Below are 27413 nucleotides of genomic sequence, written 5' to 3' on the forward strand. Positions count from 1 at the left end.
TCATTCAGAGAGAGAGAAAAGACATGTTAGAGAAGAGAACAGTTTGCAATCGTCATTAGCCATAATCAATTAAGTCATCAATTCGTCATAATCTATACTCTGTAATCTATACTCGATAATCTCGTCGGCAGAACAGTGGTTGGTAAATTCATTGAGACAGAAAACCAACCCGCCATCCAGTACAGGTTGTGAGGCACTCAAAGACAACTAATTGTAAACTAAGGCAAAAATATGAGTTTTAAGTTTGGATTTAAAGGACTCAACAGACTCTGATTGTCTGATGGCGGCAGGCAGGTTATTCCACAACAATGGAGCCCGATAGGAAAAGGCCCTGCCACCAGCTGACTTCTTTTTAACTTTGGGTACACACAGGAGCCCTGTATTTTGAGAACGAAGTGCTCGAGGTGGCATGTAAGGTTTAAGGAGATCAGACAGGTAGGATGGGACAAGCCCATTTAGGATTTTATAAGTCAGCAGAAGCACCTTGTATTCTGATCTAGCATGGATAGGAAGCCAATGAAGGGAGGCAAGAATTGGTGTAATATGGTCAAATTTCATAGTTTTAGTTAGGATTCTATGTGCAGCATTCTGAACCATCTGAGGACTTTTTGTACTAGAACGTGGCAGACCTGAGAACAGAACATTACAGTAGTCAAGTCTGGATGAAACAAATGCATGTATTAGAATCTCTGCATCAGCCATGGAGAGAAAAGACCGAATTTTAGCCATGTTACGCAAGTGAGAAAAGGCAGTCTTGGTGATTTCTTTAATGTGCTTATCAAAAGAAAGGCTGGGATCAAACGTAACACCAAGATTTTTGGCTGCCACACTTTGTGAAACCACAGAGTTGTCGATTGTTATCGTTACTTGATCAAAATGGTGTCTGTGTCTAGCAGGGCCAATGACCAGCATCTCGGTTTTATCGGAATTTAAAAAGCAGAAAGTTAAGTGACATCCAGTTTTTCACAGTAGCCAAGCAGGCCTCTAAGTTAGTGATTTGAGTATGATCATCAGCCCTTATAGGCACATACAACTGAGTATCATCAGCATAGCAATGGAAATTTATTCCATAACTGCTTATAATTTGGCCAAGAGGTGTAATGTAAAGAGAGAAAAGTAGAGGGCCAAGAACTGAGCCCTGATGCACACCGTATTTAACGTCAGAAAATTTTGATATAATATTATTATAGCAGACACAATGTGTTCTTCCAGATAAGTAGGACTTGAGCCAAGAGAGAGCTAAGCCAGAGACACCAAAATTACAATTTAATCTATCTAAAAGTATACAGTGATCAATGGTGTCAAAGGCTGCACTGAGGTCCAGTAGTAGAAGCACAGAAGTGGAATCAGAGTCGATCGCCAGTAGAAGATCATTTACAACTCTGGTCAGAGCAGTTTCAGTGGAGTGACAGGGCCTGAAAGCCGAGTGAAAAGGTTCATATAGATGGTTTTCTTTTATATGGGTCAAAAGTTGTTGATACACAACTCTCTCTAGTACTTTAGAAAAGAATGGAAGATTAGAGACTGGCCGATAGTTATGAGGAGACCCTGGATCAAGGTGCAGTTTTTTAAGTAGAGGTTTAACCACAGCTGTCTTAAAACTGCTGGGAACAATGCCAGTGGTAAGTGATAAATTAACAATGTCTAGCATTGTAGGTCCAAGGAAAGGCCAGAGGTCTTTAAAAAGGTTTGCTGGTAAGGGATCAAGTAGGCAAGCAGTTGGTTTAGAAGCTGACATGAACTTAGTCAAAGTATCAAGAGAGATAGTCTCAAAAGCTGTAATAACTGGAACTGTCAGTGACTAATTGTGTAGATATGAATTTAGTATGACAGGATCTGCAGGAGTAGATGGAGTTGAAGAACTAATTTTGTTTAAGATCTCATCAACCTTATTGCAGAAAAAATCTAAAAATTCATGGACTGTGAATGGTGAGCAGCTCATGGGGCGACTGCTTTTTAGTAAGTTTAGATACAGTTTCAAAGAGAAATCTGGGGTTATGTTTATTAATATTTATTAAGTGAGAGAGATACGATGTTTTTGCAGTAGATAAAGCACGCTTGTATTTCAATAAACACTCGTGCCACGATAGGTAAAAAACTTCCAATTTTGATTTTCGCCATTTACGTTCCAGTCTCCTGCAGGTCCGCTTAAGAGCACGTGTCTCATCATTAAACCAGGGTGTAGTCCTCTTTAGTCGCCTAGCTCTGGTAGTGAGAGGTGCAACTGAATCGAGGAGACTAGAGAGGGCCACATTTAAGTCACTAGTGAAATTTTCAACAGAATCATTTACCACAGTGAAAGGAGCCAAGACTTCAGGCAGCTGCTGGCCAAATGCAATTACAGTGGAGGGACTAATATGGCGAGTGGCAATTACATCTGTGCTGACATTAACTGGACAGTCTTGCCTATGGGTCTTATAAACAAACAAACAAACAAACAAACAAAAAATGCCAATGCCCCAGTGCAGTGACGAGGACGCTGTGCGTAGGAGATGCCATCCTTCAGACGAGACGTTAAACCCAGGTCCTGACTCACTGTGGTCATTAAAGACCCCATGACTCTTACCACAAAGAGTAGGGAGTCTGCGGTGTCCTGGTAACATTCCCATCCTGGCTCTCTCTATCTAGCCACCTAATCATCCCCCATGTAACTAGCTCAATGATTCCTTCCTCTGCACCTCAAGCTGACATGTGGTGAGCACTCTGGTGCAAAATGGCTGCTGTGCATCAGCCAGGTGGTGCTACACATTAGTGGTGGTTGAAGTGAGTTACTCCCTTCAGTGTGAAGCACGTTGGGTGTCTAAAAAAGCGCTAGGGTGTCTCCCCGTCTGCCGCCCAATGACTGATGGGATAGGCTCCAGTATCCCACGACCCTGAGAGCAGGATAAGCGATTTGGATAATGGAATGGATTATTATTATTATTATTATTGTTATTGTTATTATTGCATTATATTATTACATTGCATATAAACTGTTTAAGAATGCTGTCCTATGGATATTACACACATCCTCTTGTCGCTCTCTCCAATTTCCTGTCTAGGTGCCATGCTATTCCTATGGCCAGAAGCTATCTAAGCTGGCTATATTACGTATAGCCTGCAATTACATCTTGTCCCTGGCCCAGTTGGCTGAACTGGACTACAGTTCGGACCACAACAGTCTGACCTTCTCTCAGTGTGTGGAGCAGTGCACCCGGACGCTGCAGGCTGAGGGCAGGAGTAAGAAGAGAAAGGTAATACTTTGTTGTTGCCTAAACAGACTACATGTGTAACACACCCTGCACGTGATAATGTGGAAACTGCACAAAGTGAAAAAGAAGCACCTTGCTAGCCTTGGCGAGCAGTATTTTGTGATATTTATATTTTATTATTCCAGTTGAATCGTGTTGATAGGAACAGTTAACAAGCAGTCAATGACAAAGATTTCTGAAAGTTCACAAAGGCAAACGTTTTCTCCCACGCTCTCATAGTCGCTTCTTCTGTCCGTTCTGTGAGCAGTTTCAGTAGTTCGCTGATGAGTAAGTTGTTGATTTTAACAGTACACCAGTTTTCACAGTAGATACACCAAAAGACAATGCAGGAGAGCAGAATGCAAGTGGAATATAAGATAAACGTGTGGCTTCATTTGGCAGTTAAAAAGCTTGATGTGTGCTTATCAGAGAGTGGTTAAGGATGCAAGGCATTCTTATGTCTCTAACCTTGTTGCCAGTAAGTGTTGCAAATCCAAGGTCTTATTTCAGACCACTGACACAGTGATCAGCTTTCCTCCTAGTGAGCATGCTGAAACCTCGCCTGGAAAGTGTGAAGAGTGTCTCCACTATTTTATAAATAAAACAGGAGAAATCAGGCTCAAGACACCATTCCCACTAGCTTCTTAAAGGAAGTATTTTAAACTGTTAGTCAAAATATTCTTAATGTTATAGTCAATAAATCTAGCAAGTTGCCCTCATGCACTGCACAGGGCAAGGCTCAACCTGCACTGGAGAAACCTCATCTGGACCCTATTGTTTTAAAGACCAATTTCTAAATTACCAGTTTTATCTCAAATTTTAGAAAAGATTGTTTCCTCACAATTGATTTCCTTTATGAACAATATCATCTTTGTGAAAATTCAGTCAGGCTTCCACACCCACAGCAGCACTAAAACAGTCCTACTAAAGATCACAAAGTTAAATCTATTACTGTTTTCAGTTTACATGGTTCCACTGTGGCACATTATTTGGGTGCACAATATCCAACTCCATTTCTATGCAGATGACACTTAGCTGTGTCCCACTTAAACTAGGTAAAGTAAGTAAACAAGGTAAAGTAGGTAAACAAGGTAAAGTAGGTAAAGTAAGTAAACAAGGTAAAGTAGGTAAACAAGGTAAAGTAGGTAAAGTAGATAAACTAGGTAAAGTAGGTAAAGTAGGTAAAGTAGGTGAAGTAGGTAAACAAGGTAAAGTAGATAAACTAGGTAAAGTAGGTAAACGAGGTAAAGTAGGTAAACAGGCAAAGTAGGTAAACTAGTTAAAGTAGGTAAATAAATTAAAATAGGTAAAGTAGGTAAAGTAGGTAAACAAGGTAAAGTAGGTAAACAGGCAAAGTAGGTAAACTAGTTAAAGTAGGTAAAGTAGGTAAATAAATTAAAATAGGTAAAGTAGGTAAAGTAGGTAAACAGGCAAAGTAGGTAAACTAGTTAAAGTAGGTAAAGTAGGTAAATAAATTAAAATAGGTAAAGTAGGTAAAGTAGGTAAACAAGGTAAAGTAGGTAAACAAGGTAAAGTAGATAAACTAGGTAAAGTAGGTAAACTAGGTAAAGTAGGTGAAGTAGGTAAACAAGGTAAAGTAGATAAACTAGGTAAAGTAGGTAAACAAGGTAAAGTAGGTAAACTAGGTAAAGTATGTTAAGTAGGCAAAGTAAATAAAGTAGGTAAACAGGCAAAGTAGGTAAACTAGTTAAAGTAGGTAAAGTAGTTAAATAAATTAAAATAGGTGAAGTAGGTAAACTAGGTAAAGTAGGTGAAGTAGGCAAACTAGGTAAAGTAGGTAAACTAGGTAAAGTAGGTAAACAGGTAAAGTAGATAAACTAGTTAACATAGGTAAAGTAGGTAAACAAGGTAAAGTAGGTTAAGTAGGTAAAGTAAGTAAAGTAGGTAAACAAGGTAAAGTAGGTAAAGTAGATAAACTAGGTAAAGTAGGTAAACAAGGTAAAGTAGGTAAACAGGTAAAGTAGGTAAACTAGTTAAAGTAGGTAAATAAAGTAAACTAGGTAAAGTAGGTAAACTAGGTAAAGAAAGTAAAGTAGGTAAATAAGGTAAAGTAGGTAAACAAGGTAAAGTAGGTAAACAGGCAAAGTAGGTAAACTAGTTAAAGTAGGTAAAGTAGGTAAATAAATTAAAATAGGTAAAGTAGGTAAACAAGGTAAAGTAGGTAAACAAGGTAAAGTAGGTAAACTAGGTAAAGTAGGTGAAGTAGGTAAACAAGGTAAAGTAGATAAACTAGGTAAAGTAGGTAAACAAGGTAAAGTAGGTAAACTAGGTAAAGTATGTTAAGTAGGCAAAGTAAATAAAGTAGGTAAACAGGCAAAGTAGGTAAACTAGTTAAAGTAGGTAAAGTAGTTAAATAAATTAAAATAGGTGAAGTAGGTAAACTAGGTAAAGTAGGTGAAGTAGGCAAACTAGGTAAAGTAGGTAAACTAGGTAAAGTAGGTAAACAGGTAAAGTAGATAAACTAGTTAAAGTAGGTAAAGTAGGTAAACAAGGTAAAGTAGGTTAAGTAGGTAAAGTAAGTAAAGTAGGTAAACAAGGTAAAGTAGGTAAAGTAGATAAACTAGGTAAATTAGGTAAACAAGGTAAAGTAGGTAAACAGGTAAAGTAGGTAAACTAGTTAAAGTAGGTAAATAAAGTAAACTAGGTAAAGTAGGTAAACTAGGTAAAGAAAGTAAAGTAGGTAAATAAGGTAAAGTAGGTAAACAAGGTAAAGTAGGTAAAGTAGGTATAGTAGGTAAACAAGATAAACTAGGTAAAGTAGGTAAACAAGGTAAACAAGGTAAAGTAGGTATAGTAGGTAAACAAGGTAAAGTAGGTAATCTAGATAAACAAGGTAAAGTAGGTAAACAAGGTAAACAAGGTAAAGTAGGTATAGTAGGTAAACAAGGTAAAGTAGGTAATCTAGGTAAACAAGGTAAAGTAGGTAAAAAGGTGAAGTAGGTAAACAAGGTAAACAAGGTAAAGTAGGTAAACAAGGTAAAGTAGGTAAACTAGTTAAAGTCGGTAAAGTAGGTAAACAAGGTAAAGTAGGTAAACTAGTTAAAGTAGGTAAAGTAGGTAAACAACGTAAAGTAGGTAAACTAGTTAAAGTAGGTAAAGTAGGTTAACAAGGTAAAGTAGGTAAACAAGGTAAACAGGTAAAGTGTTACGGCTCGCCCACCCCGCGCCGTGGCCCGCCCACCCAATGCCGGCAGCCAATCAGCTCGTCAGGGCTGGGCTTAAGTTTGGTGGCCTCCCACGCGCCCGTTGTCAGTTCGTGTTGTAACCTCCTCGCAGTAGCGGCTACTCTTCCCTCACGGTCCTTTTCTCTCCGAACTCACCCCAGCCCTTGGTTTATGCTTTCCCTTGCAAAGTTTCCCCGTGGAAGTATCCTGCCGTGTTCCCAGTTTGGATTACCCGCGAGCTTTTCCCCGTGGACTTTCCGTTTTTCTTGTCGCTCATTGCCTTCCGGTGTTTGACTATTTGTACGCGTAAGGAATAAAGTACGCCAGTTTTCGGCTTACCCCATCTCTGTCTGGTGTCGTGCGCTTGGGGTCTTCCACAAACCATAACATAAAGTAGGTAAACTAGTTAAAGTAGGTAAACAGGTAAAGTAGGTAAACTAGTTAAAGGAGGTAAAGAAGGTAAAGAAGGTAAAGTAGGTAAAATAGTTAAATTAGGTAAACAAGGTAAAGTAGGTAAAATAGTTAAAATAGGTAAACAAGGTAAAGTAGGTAAACTAGTTAAAGTAGGTAAACAAGGTAAAGTAGGTAAACAAGGTAAAGTAGGTGAAGTGGGTAAAGTAGGTAAACAAGGTAAAGTAGGTAAAGTGGGTAAAGTAGGTAAACAAAGTAGGTAAAGTAGGTAAACAAGGTAAAGTAAGTGAAGTGGGTAAAGTAGGTAAACAAGGTAAAGTAGGTAAAGTGGGTAAAGTAGGTAAACAAAGTAGGTAAAGTAGGTAAACAAGGTAAAGTAGGTAAACTAGGTAAAGTGGGTAAAGTAGGTAAACAAGGTAAAGTAGGTAAACTAGTTAAAGCAGGCAAAGTAGGTAAACTAGGTAAAATGGGTAAAGTAGGTAAACAAGGTAAAGTAGGTAAAATAGTTAAAGTAGGTAAACTAGGTAAAGTGGGTAAACTAGTTAAAGTAGTTAAAGTAGGTAAACAAGGTAAAGTAGGTAACCAAGGTAACGTAGGTAAACTAGTTAAAGTAGGTAAACTAGGTAAAGTAGTTAAAGTAGGTAAACAAGGTAAAGTAGGTAAACTAGGTAAACTAGTTAAAGTAGGTAAAGTGGGTAACTTAGTATTTCATATCATGGCTTGTCTGATACTAAGTGCTCTTAATATCTATCTTTATATTTTAATATCTACTATTTTAGTTGGACCAAGACACCGCTGACTTTTGTGAAACCTGTCAGTTGGTATCATGGTCATACATGCAGCCTGATGTTATTTTTACAGAAATTGTTGTACCAACACTGTTTTTTTAAATGCAACCACTTTTCGCAGAAAATGCTTTAATGAAGTAAGAGTGAGCTGAATCATTATTGTTTTATCATAGAGCGTAATGAAACAGAAACCTTTTTATGAAACTTTTTCAAGATGATCAGTTTAAACTAGTTCAAACCAAAACTAAAGTCAGGACCTTTCTCTTTTCGGAAAGCTGAAAGTGTTGGGCTGTGCCACATGGTGGGAAGGCAAATGCATTACTTCAGTGCTGTCAGACAAATAAATGCCTCTGTGCGTGAGCCACAAAACGAAGTCATCGCCCATATTCTGGTATGAACATGGGGCAGTGTGCGACAGGCAGGCAGGTGTATGTGTGTTTTCTATCTCTTCCCAGTAGACTGGCTGGAACAACAGATCAGCAGGGTGCTTTTACCAATTAACAACCAGCCTGTTTTACTTGGACCAATCAGAACAGGAGTGGGGTAAAATTTAATCAAAAGCTTGGAACTGGATGTACTGCCAACAATTTGTGTGTGTGTTTGTGTGTGTATGTGTGTGTGTGTTTGTGTGTGTGTCTGTTTTAGAGTGAGAAACAAAGAAAATGTCTGACTGTGTTTGCTGAAACTGAGACTGGGAGGGAGACCAAGAGACCACACGAGAGCAGAAGTGTGTGTCTGTATAATTACATCTGTATGTGTATGTGTGTGTCTGTGTGTATGTGTGTGACTGCATGTATATGTCATCCTGATGGACACTCAAAGTGATCCTCTATGACACGAGCCATTCTCTACAGCCATTCTCTACATCTTATAAATCACATTCTGACATTTGTTTGTTTTACAGAGGCAGACAGTGGCTTTAAAAAAGAAAACAGGTTTTCATTTCCGGAATTTACATAAGGTGGAAGTAATTTGTATTGAGATTTAGTTCAAAGTGTCCATACCGGTACCAGTACAATTCATGCAGTATTGCTGGGATTTTACAATAAATAACTGGTAGCTAACTATAGTAACTTCACAGTTATTTACAGTAGGCTACTTATGTTACATCAATGTACTAAAAAATTTCAAGTATCCAGAATGCATGTTGCATACTTGGGATCATATCAAGCTCGCAAAGCTGCCAGCTTGAAATCTGAGCAACAGTATACAAACAGTGAGCATGCTGAGCAAACAGGTAAGTTTATATACCAAGCACCACTGAGTACTAAGTGATTTAAAATGGAGCAAGCTTATATGCTAAGCCACGCAAACAATGCAAGAAAGAATCCAAGTGCGGAAACACGCATAGCTCTTCTTAACAAGGCAGGAAACAGGAAAGCAAGGGCAGCATAAAAGCTAAGCAGTCAACCAGCACACAGGATTGGTTTGGGTTTTATAAAACCTTTGGATGGACCCTTGAGCATATCATACCTCCTCAGGATATATACACACAGATAGCATTTAGGCCTGTATTATCCTCTTGGTTTAAGCTACACGTGCCCACTTGTTGAGAATATGGTAACTCACCTGACCATATCACTGATTTCCTTACTGCTTAAGGTTGTCCGTCATGTCCGACGATGACAATCCTGCTTCTGTCACTTGTGAGTCTTCTTATGGCTGTAAAGCCCAATCCACGATCCACACTGTTTGCCACAGACAGAACAGGTGAGAGCACTGACTGGGGGTGTAGGTGTGGCACTGGCTTCATGTCTCTTTAGTTTTCTCCTGTCCGTCGATCACCTCAATCCTTCTCGAGCTTTTGCATGCCTTGTTGACAGAGCTGCTGCCAGATGGAGGGTTTGGCGGCAGTGTCCTCCAGCTGGCTCGGGTTCAGGCCGCACTTTTTTATGATGGTCTTCAGTTGGTCTTTGTACCGTTTTTCTGGCCCCCTGCCAAGCGGCGGCCAAGATGTAGCTGGCCATACAGCACTTTACGCAGTAAGCGCTCCTTAAGCATCCTGATGATGTGACCGAGCCAGCGAAGTTGGTGCTGGGTGACGGTAGCCTCTATGCTGATGCAGTTGGTCTTGTGGAGTATTTCAGTATGGGGCACTCGGTCACGCCAGGTTATCCTCAGGATGCATTGTAGGCATCTGATGTGGAAAGCCTCAAGCATCCTGAGGTGGTGGCTGTACAGGGTCCACGCCTCACAGCTGTAGAGGAAAGTTGTGATGACAACTGCCAAGTAGACAGATATTTTGGTGTGGAGGTTAAGGTCTTTGTTTTGAAAGACCCTTCTCCTAAGTCTGCCAAAAGAGGATGACGCTTGTTTAATCCACTTTTGTATCTCCCTGTTGATGCTGCAGTCATCAGAGAGGAAGCTGCCCAGGTATTTGAAGGATTCCACTGTTGCAAGTGGTTTGTCGGAGTTGGTGAAGGTTGGTGAATGAGATGGAGGAGTAGATACCCACTGGCATACTACTTCAGTCTTTGCCACGTTTATAGAGAGACCCAGCTAACCATACACCCTTGCAGCAGTTGCAAGGGTAGCTTGCAGTGCCTCCGATGTGTGGGCCACAACTGCACAGTCATCTGCGTACTGTAACTCGATGATGTGCTCCGATGTCATTTTTGTGACCTCTTGGAGCCTAGGGATGTTAAATAGGTTTCCATCTAGTCTGAAGTCCACAGTAACCCCACTGTCCTTCCTGATTTCCTCGTGGAGCAGCAATGTCACACACAGGAGGAAGATGTTAAAAAGAACTGGAGCAAGGATGCACCCCTGACGTACCCTGGTGCACACCCTGAAGGGCTCGGATTCCTGGCCTCCAATGGTCACACGTGCCATCATCCCCACATGAAATTGTTGAAGGATGTTGACAAACTTTCGTGGGCAGCCAAACTTCAGGAGGATGTTCCATAGGATGTCCCTGTTGACTGTGTCGAAAGCCTTTGACAGGTGGATGAAGGCTATGAAGAGGTCCTGGTGTTGCTCCCTACACTTCTCCTGGAGTTGCCGTGCTGTGAACACCACGTCCACAGTACTCCTATTCCTCCTGAACCCACACTGTGACTCAGGCAACAGCTCCTCTGAGATGTGTTTTACCAGCCTGTGTAACATGAGTTTGGCCAGGACTTTTCCAGCAACAGCCAGTAGTGAAATGCCACGGCTGTTGCCACAGACGGACTTGTCTCCTTTGCCTTTATATATGGAGATGATGTTAGCATCGCTCCACTGCTGAGGGACTGTTTCGTTCTTCCATACATGTGAGATGAACAGGAAATGTGCACGGGAGAAGAGGTAGCCTCCCTGTTTAAAAATCTCTGCAGGGATACTGTCAGGGCCAGGGGTCTTGTTATTTTTCAGTGATCTAACTGCACAATGAACCTCTTCAAAGGTTGGTGGAAGGTTCAAGGTCTTGGATGGTGAGGTGGACAGGTAGTTCATCCAAGACTGAGGGATCTGTTGGGGAGGGCTAGTTCAAAAGGGTCTCAAAATGTTCTACCCATCTTTTTGTGATGAGTTTCTGATCCTATGTGAGGGTGGTACCATCATCAGACTTCAGGGGGGAGACAGAGCAGTTTCTTGGGCTGTAGATGGTTTTCATCTACTCACCTGACCATATCACTAATTTCCACATATCTGTAGACCAGTGGTTTTTACACCACTGAACTCTCAAGTGTGCATTCATCTTTGTAATGAAGGGTTTATGCACTGCAACTTCCAGGGTTTGTACAAAGTCTTGAAAGTTTGGAAAATGCTTAATTTTACCCGTTAGGTGTTCAAGAGGTTAGGAATATGCTTGAATTCGAATATCTCATCTCATCTTCAGCCGCTTCTCCGGGGTGGGGTTGCGGTGGCAGCAAGCTAAGTAGGGCACTCCAGACGTCCCTTACCCCAGCAACGCCCTCCAGCTCCTCCTGGGGGATCCCAAGGTGTTCTCACTCCAAATTGGACATGTAGTCCCTCCAGTGAGTTCTGGGTCTACCCGGGGTCTCCTCCCAGTTGGACGTACCCTGTAAACCTCCAAAGGAAGGAGCCCAGGAGGCATCCTAATCAGATACCCGAACCATCTCAACTGGCTCCTTTTGACACGAAGGAGCAGCGGTTCTACTCTGAGCTCCCTCCGGATGTCCGAGCTTCTCACCCCATCTCTAAGGCTGAGCCCAGAGACCCTATGAAGGAAACTAATTTCAGCCTCTAGCTGATGATGTCACAAAGCTGAATGTTGTATTCATGAAAGCAAGTGTCCTTGAGGACCACAGAAAGAAACACCCAAACACTCAAAGACTGAGGCTGGAGATCAGACAGAGCTGTAAATTGTTTTTGATGAAGACGGTCTCAAAGCTATTTGAAAAAGGCTCCAATCAACCATCCCTTTGTGAGACATATATCAGTCCTGGTCCCATGAGTGCTCATCAGGAGCAAAGAAGAAAGAAACTCACCAGTGTTCTTCAGATCCTTGTGGAATCTGGCCGCATCCATGAGGGATCCTGTGATGAATTCCTGAAGGAGTTCAGTCAGTTCTATCACCGCAGCCTCAAGTCTGACTGTTGCAGAAGCTTCAACTCAGACAACAACAGATTAGATGAAATCTACCACGAGCAGTTGTTCACCAAGGCAGAGAGGTGCCACCTGTGGGAGATTATGAAACACCTCCTGATCCTTTCACATGGCCAAGCCTCTGTAGAAAGACATTTTTCGGTCAACAAAGAAGTGATGGTGGAGAATATGCATGAGCACTGGTGGCACAAGCAAGTCATTACTGACCATTTGAAGAGTGTTGGAGGAGTGCTGAACATTGTCTATACCAAAGAGCTTCTGCTGGCAGCATCTTCTGTGAGACAGAAATACCAACAGTACCTGGAAGACCATCAAAAGAGACAGAAGGATGAGGAAAAGGTGGATAAGAGAAAAGGTGATGGATGAGATAGGAGAGCCGAAAGAGAAAAAAACCCCAAAACAAAAAAAAAAAAAATGGTAGAGGGCATTCAGGTTCTCAACACCTCTGCTGATCATAATGCAGAGAAAGCAGAAGAACTTGGGAAACTCAGCTTTATTTCCAAAGCAAATGGACTTTGATGAGCTGCAGAAGAGAAGGTGGTCTATTTTGAGGTGGTGGAGCCAAGTCAGTTTTATTTGTTTAGCCCAACATCATGTCCTTAGGCCCTCACACTGGATAAGGAACAACTTCCTAAATACCCTTTAACAGGGAGAAAAATTAAGAAGAAACCTCAGGGAGAGCAACAGAGGGGGATCTCTCTCCCAAGACAGACAGACATGCAATGGATGTTGTGTTTACACAATTTACACAATGCAACATTGAAAAAGGATAACACAGGTCACACATCAGAGTGACAGAAGGATATGACATTGAAACAAGATATGGATTTATAATACACACACACACACACACACACACACACACACACACACACACACACACACACACACACACACACACACACATTTTGAAAGTGATGACGTGGATGCCAAGCAGTGTCCCGTTGATGACCACCATCACCGTGGAGACCTGGGAGAAGGAAAGACTACACGTGCACACAGGAAAGACTCACATCACACCATTCACATACACAGGAGAAGAGAAAGGAGAAGACATCATTCAGAGAGAAAGGAAAGACGTGAGAGAAGAGAACAGTGTGCAGTAGTCAGTGTGTACTCTGTTATCAGCTCGGCAGAAGACTGCTTGGAAAAGTCATTGAGACAGAAAGCTGAAGCTGCAGCCATCTATGCCCCAATAATGAATCCTCTTTCAAAGTCACTTGGGTCTTTTCTTCTTGCCATCTTGATCCAAAATCCAGGTCGGCTGGGCCTGCCCAGCATTTGTATACATGCCATAAAACATGATATTATGTTAATAATTATAATACATTTTATTTATACAGTGCTTTTCAAAATACTCGGGTTCTTTGCATATGTAAAAATAAACATAAAAACAACACACCAAAAGCAGAAAATACAACATTAATCACAAATTAAAAGCAATGCTGAAGAGGTGAGTTTTGATAATTGATTTAATAGTGATAATAATAAATTAAATTTGATTAGATTTGAGTATGGACAGATCGATGCAGTCTCTGATGTGTTTGGGGAGGGAGTCCCAGAGGGAGAGAGCAGCTATGGAGAAGGCTCTGTCACCCCAGGACTGTTGCTTGGTCCTGTGCGGTGGAGACAGGAGGTTGACGTCGGAGGAGTGAAGGCTGCAGGAAGGAGTATGGTAGTGGAACAGGTCAGTGAGTTAGAAGGGGGCCTGGGAGAAGGACTTTGAATTGGATCCGTTGTGGGACAGGGAGGCAGTGGAGGTTCTGGAGGACAGGGGTGGCATGGACACGGTAGTAGGAAGGGGTGAGCAAGCGGGCAGCAGAGTTCTGGACATACTGGAATTTGTTTAGGACTTTGGATGATGAGCCATGCTGTTGCAGTAGTCAATTATGGATGTGATGAAGGCATATGGATCAAGGTTTCAGCAGAGGAAGAGCGTGATGGGCAGAGACGAGCTATTTCTTTTAGGTGGAAAAGGCAGCTTTGGTGAATTGATTGAGGTGGAGTTCAAAGGAGAGGTTGCTATCTGAAATGGTTCCAGGGTTGCGGATGTGTTGGCAGGGGGACAGGGTGGTGTTATCGATGGTAAAGCAGAAGTTTTTGAGTGGTTTTGGTAATGGATTTGGGACCGATGAGGATCCTGATAGATTTATCACAATTTAGTTTGAGGGAGTTGGCCTGCATCCATGATTTGATTTTAGTGAGGTAGTTGGCCAGACTGGAGTAAGTTGTATTGGTGACGGATGTAGTGGAGATGTAGAGCTGAATGTTCACTGGTGCAGCAGTGGAAGTGGAGACCATGATGTGTATGATGTTACTGAGAGGGAGCATGTAAAGGATGCACAGGAGAGGCGCAAATACCGAACCCCAGGGAACACCTTAGGACAGAGGAGTGGTGATGGAAGTGCAGTTCTTGATGATGCCGATGAACTATCGTCCGTTTGTGAGATATGGCTTTAGCCAGGAGAGGGCAGTACCAGTGATGTTAAGGGAGGATTCAAGGTGGGACATACGAATGGTGTGGTTGATGGTGTAAAAAGCTGCAGTGAGGTCGAGGAGGATGAGAATGCTGAAGTGGCCAGAGTTTGCCGAGAGGAGGAGGTTGTTAGTGACTTTTAAGAGGGCTGTGCTGTGAGTGGAAACCAGATTGAAACGGTTTGAACAAATCGTCAGAGATGAGGTGAGCTATGAGTTGGGAGGCGACAACACATTCCAGTATTTTTGTCAGAAAGGGGAGATTGGAGATAGGCTGGAAATTGCCCATGACAGGAGTCCAGGGAGTCCAGGTTTTTGAGGGTGGGGGTGACAGCAGCCATTTTAAGTCTATGGGGGACTAAACCAGAGCTGAAGGAGGAGTTAATGATTTTGGCGATGAGTGAGGCGATAGCTGGGAGACAGTCCTTAACATGATTGGATGGGATAGGATCTAGAACACAAGTGGAGCTTCTCATTCCTGCCATAAAGTTGGACAGCTCCATTCGGAACACAGGGGAGAACTTTGACAGGGGTTGAGTTATAAAGGGGTGAGGGGGGCAGGGAGATGGAGAGTTAGGGGGAGTTGGTCAGGTTGTTGTAGATGGTGTCAATTTTAGTTTGGAGAAATGATAGGAAAGCGTTGCACTTGTTAACTGTGAAGGAATTGGAGGAATCGTTACTGGGTTTGAGAAGTTTGTTTATTGTGGGAAAGAAAGCCTTGGGGATGGTGGAGCCAAAGTGTATGAGGTGTGTGTAGTAGTTGGACCAGGCTGAGCTGACAGCGTTTTTGTATTGTTGAAGGTAGTCTGTGTAGGCTTGGAGATGCACTGTTAAAACGTTTTTGTTTGTGTTTTTTGTAAAGTATTTCAAGCTGGCATTTATGGAATATCTTATGTAACTCGGACGCGGAAGTATCTATACCGAGGCGAGCTGCCGAGGGTATGCTCATGGTGTTTACTCCCCCGTCAGAGAGAGGCGAAAACGAGCGCGCTGCTTGTGTCATTTACAGAGGAAAGTATTCCACGCAACTTTACTTGGACTCATCCTGGCAATTATGAGATCACTTTGCAACAAAATAGGCGAGTTACAACTCCAGTTGAGAACTGACAAGGACTATGCACACACTGCAGCATTTTACTTCACAGAAGCTGGGCTCCATCCCAACATACCAGACATTGCGGTAGTTATTCCTGATGATCAACTTTTCAGATCGGACTGTGATGCAGCAGCAGCCGATCAAACAAAGGCTGGTGATGGATGCTTCCATGTGAGTAAGGGCTAGTGCAGTGATAGTACAGTCACTGCTAAATCCTGTTCACCCAACCTGGAATTATTGATGATAAACTGCAGACCATTTTATTAACCCAGAGAATTCGTATCCATCCACAGGTGTTTACATTCCGTCGCAGACACATACTGATACTGCTCAACAGCTTTTAGTGGAACAGATTACAGAGGTGGAGAACAAATATAGATACTCCCCTATTGTTATCATGGGTGATTTTTAACCATACTGATCTGAGATCTGAACTCCCAAAATACCACCTGCTGGCACGTTGCCCCACCAGAGGAGAAAGGACTCTTGATCACTGCTACTTCACCATCAAAGAGTCGTACCATACACGCGCGTGGGCACCACTTGGCAACAGAGACCATGCATTGATTAAACTGACTCCCACATACAAGACACTACTCACAAATCACAAACCAACCAAGAAGTCAGTTCAGAGATGGACACCTGATGCCATTGAATTTTTACAAGACTGCTTGGAGGCAACAGACTGGGAGTCTTTTAAATGAGGATGCAACAACGTTGCTGGTTACACAGACTCTGTCACATCCTACATCAGCTTCTGCGAAGAGATTTGCATTCCCACGAAAACCATTGTCAAATATGGCAATGATAAACCATGGTTTACCTAGGAATGATTGTCTGTAAGGAGGGAGAAGGAGGTAGCTTACAGGAGTGGTGACAGGGTTGTTTACATCAAGGTCTGGTACACACTCAACAAAGCCATCCAAAATGCAAAGAGAAATTATACACACTCAGTTGAACAACAATTTGGCATTAACGAAATGAGAGCTATTTGGCAGGGATTACAGTCTAACAAAAGTCGCAGATAAACCCCCCCCCCAAAAAAAGCCCCCATTGACCCTAAACTCCCAGGACAGTTAAATATCCTGGGAGTTTAGGTTCGAGATTTAAATCCCAAAGGATCACCCCTACCCTATCTATCCCAGCAATCCTTTTTCACCCTTCCAGTTCTTATCTCCCTTTCCCTCAGCTTACCCTAAAGTTGCATGCTCAGTCTGCCCCTCTCCCCCTGTACCCACTACCCCACTTTCCATTTATGAGGATGAGGTCCGGTCCCTCTTCAAAAGAAAACCTCCCCCCATAAAGCTCAAGGCCCAGACATGGTGTCACCTGCTGCCCTTAAAGACTGTGCCAGTGAGCTGGCTGCAGTTTCACAGACATTTTCAACCAATCTATGCAGTGTCTCCGTCTGCTTCAAATCAGCCGTCCTTGTCCCAGTTCCTAAAAAGTCCAAACTCTCCTGTCTGAACGACCACAGAATGGTCGCACTCATCTCTCTGGTTATGAAAACATTCGAATGCCTGGTCCTCTCCTACCTCAGAGCCTCCAGTGAACATCTTACTGACCCTTTGCAGTTTGCATACAGGTCCAATTGCTCAGTACATGATCCTGTCAACACATGGGTTCCACTAAATCCTGCAGCACCTGAACAAACTAACTACCTATGCCATAGTCCTGTTTGTGGACTTAAGCTCAGCCTTCAACACCATTATCCCAGACCTCCTCCATAGCGAATTGACCCAGCTGAGCATTGACTCCTCCATCTGTCAGTGGATTACAAACTTTCTTACCAACAGCAGACAATACATAAGAATGGGCCCTCACTTATCGGATCCTCTCACAGTTAGCACAGGTGCCCTGAAAGGCTGTGTGCTACCCCCCCCCCCGGCTCTACTCCCTGTACACCACTGGACCTCTGGTGACCAAGCTGTTAAAATCCTCAAATTCGCAGATGACACCACAGTGTAGGTCTCATCACTATCATGAAGCCAACTACTGGAGGGAGGTGGACTGCCTTTTATCATTGTGTGCTAGCAAAAATCTGGAGCTCAATACCAACAAAACAGGAGAGATTACTATGGACTACTGCAAAAATGCTCCAACCCACTCCCCTCTGGCAATTAACGCCACCACTGTCTCTGAGGTGGAATCAATCAAGTTCCTGGGTATTACTATCTCTAACAAACTAAAATCAGACAACAACGTCACTATCCTAGCCAAGAAAGCACAGTAGCAGATGTCCTTCCTATGACAGCTGAAGAGACTCCCTGTCACCCGACACATTCTGGTTCAGTTCTACAGAGCTATCATAGAGAGCATCCTGACTATCCATTACTGTCTGGTATGATTCTGTCTGCTGGTTCTAAGGCCAAGATACAAAGACTCATATTCATGGTTTAGAGGCTTATCAGTTGCCACCTGCCCTCAATCAAGGACCTACACAGCTGCAGAGACACGAAGCGTGCAGGGAAGATTGTGGATGATCCCTCCCATCCAGCCCACAGCCTGTTCATAAGACTGCCTTCTGGATGGCAGTACAAGTCTGTTGAGTCTAAAACCACACATCACCAGAATAGCTTCTATCCCAAAACGGTAGCCCTTCTCAATACCGACTGAACTCTTGGATTATATGTTGTATTTCTGTATATATGCAACAGATATATTGAAGTTGAGGCTGGAGAGTTGATGTATTGTGAGATCAGTGGAGCAGACCAAATCCAATATGTGGCCATGGCTGTGAGCAGGAAAGTTGATACTATGTTGTATGAAGTTGAAGCATTGTAGCAGCTCCATGAATCCTGTGGCAGATTTACAGTCAGTGTCATCATTGTGGATATTAAAATCACCCAGGAAGAGAACGGAAGGTGAGATGGCACAAAGATGGGTCAGAAAATCATAAAGAAAGTAAGGGTTTGGCTTGAGCAGTAGTAGGTAATGGCACTGACTAAGGGAGTGGGACCAGAAAGTTTGAAGACAAGGTGTTCAAATGAATGAGCAGCAGGAATGGAAATGGTGGTTGTTTTAATGTCTTTCCTGTAAACAGCAGCAGCACCACCTCCCCGCCCCTCAAATTGAGGTTTATCAATGTATGTGAACCCTGTCAGTGTGTACTGGTTTAGTGAAAAGTAGTCCGGAGGCTTTTCCCAAATTTCAGTCATGCAGACATAATCAAGGTTAATGTCAGTTATAAATTAATTCAGAATGAGGCTTTTGTTATTGAGTGAATGTGTTGAACAAAACCAGCTTCAGGTGATGTCGCTTTATGATAGGTTGTGGGGACTGAGGAAGGGGATGGAGATTGGACTGATTCATGTGTCGTTTGTTGTGGTGATGGTGAGGGTAATGATATCCGTTTGTAATGCAGTCAGGAATGGGAAGAGGTAGGGGGCGTTCGGGTAGCGTAGCAGTCTATTTCGTTCGTTGATCCTGGTTCGAATCCCTGTGTTACCTCCAGCTTGGTCAGGCGTCCCTACAGGCACAATTGGCCGTATCTGCGGGTGGGAAGCCGGATGTGGGTATGTGTCCAGGTCGCTGCACTAGTGCCTCCTCTGGTCAGTCGGGGCGCCTGTTCGGTTGGGGGGAGGGGAACTGGGGGGACAGCGTGATCCTCCCACGCGCTACGTCCCCCTGGTGAAACTCCTCACTGTCAGGTGAAAAGAAGCGGCTGGTGACTCCACATGTATCGAAGGAGGCAGAGGGGGTGGAGCAGTGACCGGAAGGCTCAGAAGAGTGGGGTAATTGGCAGGATACAACTGGGGAGAAAAGGAGGGAAAAAGGGAAAAGGAAGAACAGCGGTGCGATCATATCACAAGGGGGAACCGTTGTGAGTGAAGGATGCAACAGTCATTGTTGTAGGCAGAGGGGAAGAAGAGGACTCAGGAAGGCATGTGTGTGATTAAATGGTCAATCATGTGTGGAGGACGGAACAGCGTTTTGCAAATTAGCAGCAAGCATCAACTACCTAGCGTGTTTAGGTAAAGATCATCTCTTCTATAGAGATGCGCACTCCAAGATGAATAAAACCAATGTTGAGTGCTATACTCACGGACTGCAGCCAGGTGTGACGGCTAAGAATCCTGCTAAAAAAACCCACACCATGACCCAGTGTGGGGATTGGGCCAGAAATAAAAGTGGTTTTCCCATGACTCATGCACATTTACTCCAGTGTTAGCCACTGACCTCTGGAGCTCCTTCAAAGTGATTGCAGGATCATCTGTGGCTTTCCTCACCAGTCCATGTCTTGCTGGGACACTTAGCTTCGAGGGATGGCCTGTCTTACAAAGTGTCTGGGTGGTGTGATACAGCTTCCACTTTCTGACAATGGATCCAACAGTGTTCCATGGGACATCCAAACACTTGTATATTGTTTTGTATCCCTTTCCCGCCTTCTGCATTTTAATCACTCTGTCTCTTACTTCAGTATTTTGCTCCTTTGTCTTCATTTTCTGATGGATTTCATGCCCGGCTAATTAACTTCACACAGAGTGATTTTATACCCATAAACCAGACCGTTACTCTAATATCTTACAGGTGCACACTAATTATGTCCAATTGTGTTTATCTGAGTTTGTTTTAGGAATAATTTTTCATTTGTGTAAACTTGAAGCTTTTAGAGCACAAGGGGTTGACTGTGTATGTAAGCACTATATTTGAATTTTTAATTGATTAATAACACGTTAGCGAAACATACAAAACTTATTTTGGCTTTGGGAACATGCTATTAGAGCTTATGGGTTCACAACAATAATATTGTTCAGGAACAGATGTGTGAGTATCTTTTATAATCCAGAAATTAGTGATGACTGTCAGGAGGGTTGAAGACTTTTGCAAGGCACTGTACCTGCATCACACAGCTGCCTATTGATCCCATCCTCTGTGCGGACCAAGCGAAACTGTCTTATTTCTTGGTCAGTCAATTTTCTAGTCATCTTTAAATACGCTCTGACTCGTTTACAAATAATTCTCTTGCTCAGACAAATGCCTGCTGTTGTCGATACATTCCTTGGGACTGATTCACTCACTCCAGTCACAAGGAGTAGAACCAAAGATGGTTTACTTGAACCTGATGTCCCTGCTCTGTCTCTTTCATTGTTCCTTCCTTTGTGAGCACCCTCTGACACCAGTAAGTGTCAACAGCATCTAAAAATAATGACTTATTTATTTATTTATATAGCACGTCTCTAAAACAATGTTACGAACTGCTTTACAAAAGAATAAAACCAAACAAGGCGAAAATAAGAATAAGACCAAGTAAGTAGGAGTAAAAATAAAAACCATATGAATAAATAAAAACAAATATTAAACATTTGCAAAAGCTTCCATAAAGAGAAACGTTTTAAGACGAAATTGAAAAGAAGCTGATACTTTGTTTGTCTAAGTTCAACAGGAAGAGAGCTCCATAGTGTGGCGGCTCTAACAGCAAAAGCCTGACCACACTTTGTGACAAACCCTGACCTGGGAATAACCAGCAGGGCTCTATCTGCAGATCTTAATGGTCGAGAGGGTGTATACCAGGTCAATAAATCAGAAATGTATGTAGGCACAAGACCATTTAAAGCCTTAAAAGTGAGCAATAAAATTTTAAAATCAATTCGAAATCTAATAGGGAGTCAGTGGAGGCAAGCACAGGAGTGATATGACCATGCCTGTTTGTCTTGGTAGCACAGGAGCAGCGGGATTTTGTACCAACTATAGATGGTAGAGGGAGCCCTTGCTGATACCTGAGCATTGCAATAGTCAAGCCGAGAACAGATAAAAGCATGTACAACTTTTTGTAGATCAGCAATTGATAAAAGTGATCTAATTTTAGAGATTACCTTGAGCTGGAGAAAACATGACTGACAAAACATGTTTGATTTTATTATCAAAACGGAGGGTAGCATCGAATATTACTCCAAGATTCCTAGCAGCCTGCTTAAAACTATTTGACAGACCAGCAAGATTAGCACCAAAAGGGGTGATGGAATTTAGCGGACAGAAAAGAATGAATTCAGACTTATCATCATTAAATTTAAGAAAATTTGGGAACATCCAGGATTTAATGTCAGAGAGGCAAGTTGTGAGATTTGCTAGGTCTCTAGGATCTGTGGGTTTTAGTGGCACGTACAACTGTTGTCATTATAAAAATGGTAAAACACATCATGAGTTTGAATAATGTGGCCAAGAGGCAGCATACATATATATATATATATATATATATATATATATATATATATATATATATATATATATATAGAGAGAGAGAGAGAGAGAGAGAGAAGAGAAGGGGGCCAAGAATTGAGCCTTGAGGGACACCACAACTCAACAGAGCCAGTGAGGAAGTAGAATTATCCAGAACAATAGAAAAAGTTGTTCTTGGATGAAAATAAATAGATAAATTAAAAAAATATGTGTGTGTGTGTGTGTGTGTGTGTGTGTGTGTGTGTGTGTGTGTGTGTGTGTGTGTGTGTGTGTGTGTGTAGGAAAAAACGTAAATACATAGCAGAACAAGCCTGTTTCATGCGCCAAGTAAGTGCAAGTAATTTCGTAAACTTGCAATGGTTTGTGATTTTGTAAAATTTACGAATTGGCCCCCATTCATTTTACATGCAATGCATTTCCAGTGGTCATTTTCAGATCGGTGTACCTCAGAATCAGAACCAGAATCATGTTTATTGGCCATGTAGGCTTGCACCTACATGGAACGTGACTCTGGTTTCATGGCTCTCTCAGCATACTTAACATAGAATAACAACCCTACAACACAACAACACAACCTTTACATCAATGTGAGAGAGAAATGTGTTGGTCTGATGGCATAAGCCACTTTGTGATCTGTAAGTTGTGGAAAACATATTAATGGAGTTCCTCAAACTCACACAATGCATGCACACATGTGTGCACCAACTTCATCACCCCCGTACATGCGTTCATATACACACACTTCCTTCACATCTGCTAAGTCTGCACAGATGAGAGACTCAAGAAGTGATGCCAGCTCCTCCAAGAGCTGGTTCATCAGCAGATTTCACTGTCCTCGGTTTCCTCTGGAAGGGCTGAAACTCTGCTGCAGAGCAGACTCTCTCACTTCCCCTGTAGCACAGAAGACAACGACACATGTCGTCATATCTTCTGACTACAATGTCTTTATCACTGACTGGCCAGCAATTTAGCAGTTACAAAAAACGCATTATTATCTGAAATCAAGGTCTACATTTACATCATGCACAGTTTGATGCAGTGCAACATGGTGTTTTGTTAGATGTTCATTAACATCTTGTAACTTTAGGAAGTTCTGGACTGCTGGTCTTTGCTTTGTATCAGGGTTTGTTTTTGCCTTGCAGACTCAACTGGAAGATGTAACAGCACTCACTGTTCCAACGAGTTAAACACAATTAAAACACATTCTACATCATTCAGTCAATAAAGTTTCTCTTCTTTTTTGTCACTGAACTGAAAACATTCAACACTTATTTGTGTTTTTCCAGAAGAACTGCACAGAACTTCTGGACAGCATGAAGGACAAAAGCCCTGTTCTGTTCGGAAGTGTGTTAAAAGACATACTGAACTTCACTCAACTACAATCACGCTGCTGCTTTTCTCTATATTCATCTCTCTCTCTCTCTCTCTCTCTCTCTCTCTCTCTCTCTCTCTCTCTCTCTCTCCTCTCTCCCCTCTCCCCTCTCTTGCTCTCTCTCTCCCCTCTCTCCCTCTCTTGCTCTCTCCCTCTCTCTCTCTCTCTCTCTCTCTCTCTCTCTCTCTCTCTCTCTCTCTCTCTCTCGCTCTCGCTCTCGCTCTCGCTCTCGCTCTCGCTCTCTCTCTATCTCTTTCTGTCTCTTGCTTTTTCTCATTCGGAAGGAAACTAGCCAAGTGCTGTTCTCCCTGCTGGCTGGCTGTTACTGTGTGTGTTGTGTGTGTGTGTGTGCGGGTGTGCGTGCGTGTGTGTGTGTGCGCTGTAGCAGTCCCAGACACCAGATGTTTGGAGCAAAGCGGGGAAGTGGAGCTGGCGCCACGAAGGGCAGAGGGCAGTAAGAAGGCACGCGAGCCCCCCCCCCCAAAAATAACAAAAAAAAGAAAAACAGACACACACACACACACGCACACATTTCTACTACAAAGTACACTGCACACACACTTGGCACATTCCCCAGCAGCCTCTCTCTACAGTCCACAACACATTCCCCTGCACCCCTCCTCCCCGCCCCCGCCCCCTCCTCCCCAGCCATCTGTTCCAAAAACACTTTCAAACCAGGAAAGAAAAAAACCCAACTGCGATCATCACTCTCGCAGCCTACACAGCAGCTGTTGGGAAGGAGAAGAGGGGGGAAAGGAGAGGAATGGAGAGAGGTAGAGAAATGAAAACGGGGAGAGGGAATAAAAGAGGAACGAAAAAGGGAGGAAAAGTGAGAAATTAAAGAAAAAAGAAAGGATTAGAGCTAGAAAGGGAGAGAAGGAAGGGAGCGACATAGACAGAAGGTGGGGAACTGAGGGACAGAGGATGAGAAGAGAGAGAGGGAGACACGGACTGGGAAGAGGGAGCGAGGGATCGGGAAGATGGAGAGAGCGACTGGAAAGAGGGAGAGAGAGAGACTGGGAAGAGGGAAAGAGACTGGGAAGAGGGAAAGGGAGAGACTGGGAAGAGGGAAAGAGGCCGGGAAAAGAGAGAGAGAGGTTGGGAAGAGAGAGAAAGAGACTGGAAAGACGGAGAGAGCGACTGGAAAGGGAGAGCGACTGGGAAGAGGGAGAGAGAGACTGGGAAGAGGGAAAGAGACTGGGCAGAGGGAAAGGGATAGACTGGGAAGAGAGGGAGAGAGAGACTGGGAAGAGGGAAAGAGACTGGGCAGAGGGAAAGGGAGAGACTGGGAAGAGGGGAAAAGGCTGGGAAAAGGGAGAGAGGTTGGGAAGAGAGAGAGAGAGACTGGAAAGACGGAGAGAGCGACTGGAAAGGGAGAGAGACTGGGAAGAGGGAGAGAGAGACTGGGAAGAGGGAGAGAGAGACTGGGAAGAGGGAAAGAGACTGGGCAGAGGGAAAGGGAGAGACTGGGAAGAGAGGGAGAGAGAGACTGGGCAGAGGGAAAGGGAGAGACTGGGAAGAGAGGGAGAGAGAGACTGGTGGAGGAGAAAGGGAATGGGGGGGGGGGGGGGGGTTGTTGCGAGAGCCAAACGCCTGTGTGTTTCAGAGCAGAGCCAGTGAGTCTGACAGGAAAGTTTCCAAGGGAAAAAGAAATGTTGTACTGAAAACGACGCTGATACTATGACGTAATCAGCGCTCAGCCTCTGACATGGAAACTATACATTTACTATATAGTTATTATGTATACGCACACCCATGTATTTCTTTTGTATACACACCTATATATTTATGATTTATACACACCTATATATTTATTATGTATACTATTTATTATTTATACACACCTAAATATTTATTATTTATACACACCTATATATTTCTTATGTATACATACCTATATATTTATATACACATATACATTTATTATTTATACACACCTATATATTTATCATTTATATACACGTATACATTTATGATCTCTACACACCTATATATTTATCATTTATATACACATACATTTATTATTTCCACATACCTATATATTTATTGTGTATACACACACCTATGCATTTATATTATAAATACACACCTATACATTGATTATGTATACACACCTATATTTTATAATTTATACACACCTATACATATATTATTTATACATGCCTATACATTTAGTATTGATATATACATATATTTATTATTGTTATATACCTATATATTTATTGTTTATATGCACCTATATATTTATTATTGATACACCTATATATTTATTATTGATACACCTATAATTTGACGTTACTTCCTGTATTAACTGCAGCAGTCACATGTGTAGGCTGTTCCTCTTGATTCCACCGCACTTAAAGCAGTATTGTGCACTCTAGTTTGTTACAATCCACGTTATACTGTCCACAAGTACTTGCTATATATTTGCGGTGTATGTTTGTTGTGTATGTTATGTGTTGAAGTACTTGCTAGATATTTGCTGTGTATGTTTTTTGTGTATGTTATGTGTTGAAGTACCTGATAGATATTTGCTGTGTATGAGACGAGTCAGGGCTGCTGCGCGGTAAACGAAGGGAAAAGGCTTCAACACACACGGCTGCTTTTGATTTGAATGAACTTCTTAATATTGATCATGTCAGGATGTATTCTTCATATTGATCATGTCAGGTTATATTCTTAATATTGATCATGTCAGGCTGTATTCTTCATATTGATCATGTCAGGTTATATTCTTAATATTGATCATGTCAGGCTGTATTCTTCATATTGCTCATGTCAGGTTATATTCTTAATATTGATCATGTCAGGTTATATTCTTAATATTGATCATGTCAGGCTGTATTCTTCATATTGATCATGTCAGGTTATATTCTTCATATCGATCATGTCAGGCTATATTCATCATATTGATTATGTCAGGTTATATTCTTCATATCGATCATGTCAGGCTATATTCTTCATAACGATCATGTCAGGCTGTATTCTTCATATTGATCATGTCAGGTTATATTCTTCACATCGATCATGTCAGGCTATATTCTTCATATCGATCATGTAAGATTATATTCTTCATATTGATTATGTCAGTCTATATTCTTCATTTTGATCATGTCAGGTTATATTATTCATATTGATCTAGTCAGGTTATATTCTTCATATTGATCATGTCAGGCTATATTCTTCATATCGATCATGTCAGGTTATATTCTTCATATCGATCATGTCAGGCTATATTCTTCACATCGATCATGTCAGGTTATATTATTCATATTGATCATGTCAGGTTATATTCTTCATATTGATCATGTCAGGCTATATTCTTCATATCGATAATGTCAGGTTATATTATTCATATTGATCAAGTCAGGTTATATTCTTCATATCGATAATGTCAGGTTATATTCTTCATATTGATCAAGTCAGGTTATATTCTTCATATTGATCGTGTCAGGTTATATTCTTTATATTGATAATGTCAGGTTATATTCTTCATATCGATCATGTCAGGTTATATTCTTTATATTGATCATGTCAGGTTATATTGTTCATATCCATCATGTCAGGTTATATTCTTCATATCGATCATGTCAGTTTATATTCTTTATATTGATCATGTCAGGTTACATTCTGTATATTGATCATGTCAGGCTATAGTCTTTATATTGATCATGTCAGGCTGCGTTGGATGGTGTGGCATTAATGTTGATATTACAGCCGTGCCAAGAAATCATATGGCATGAAAAAGTGATACATTGAAAGAGAGAAAGTGATTGAATAAGTGAAAATAAGAACAAAGGGAGAACACAAAGAAACAAAATACAGGAGGGAACTTCGAGTTAACAAAAAACAAAAAAACAGAAACAATGAGAAAAACAATGTTAAAAGAAATTTGAAATCTGAGGGAGAACAAGTGGGAAAGATTAATAGAGGAAAAAAGAGGAAGAGAGAGAGAGGTAAAGAGAGAGAGGTAAAGAAAGAGAGAGAGGGTAAAGAGAGAGAGGGGTAAAGAGAGAGGTAAAGAGAGAAAGAGAGAGAGGTAAAGAGAGAGGTATAGAGAGAGCGAGAGAGAGGTAAAGAAAGAGAGAGAGGTAAAGAGAGAGAGAGAGAGGTAAAGACAGTTAAAGA

General features: G+C 42.0%; 1 protein-coding gene across 1 annotated transcript in view; it reads left to right on the plus strand.

Annotated features, from left to right (window-relative positions):
• Positions 1-27413, plus strand: part of atoh8 (atonal bHLH transcription factor 8) — a 135454-nt gene that overhangs the window by 23237 nt on the left and 84804 nt on the right. Inside the window, exon 3 of the mRNA XM_056284657.1 lies at positions 3042-3233. Coding sequence (XP_056140632.1) covers positions 3042-3233 — 192 coding nt within the window. The remainder of the gene's footprint in view (positions 1-3041; positions 3234-27413) is intronic.

This window comes from Lampris incognitus, chromosome 1, assembly GCF_029633865.1.
Source record: "Lampris incognitus isolate fLamInc1 chromosome 1, fLamInc1.hap2, whole genome shotgun sequence".
In the NCBI taxonomy this organism is placed as follows: domain Eukaryota; kingdom Metazoa; phylum Chordata; class Actinopteri; order Lampriformes; family Lampridae; genus Lampris; species Lampris incognitus.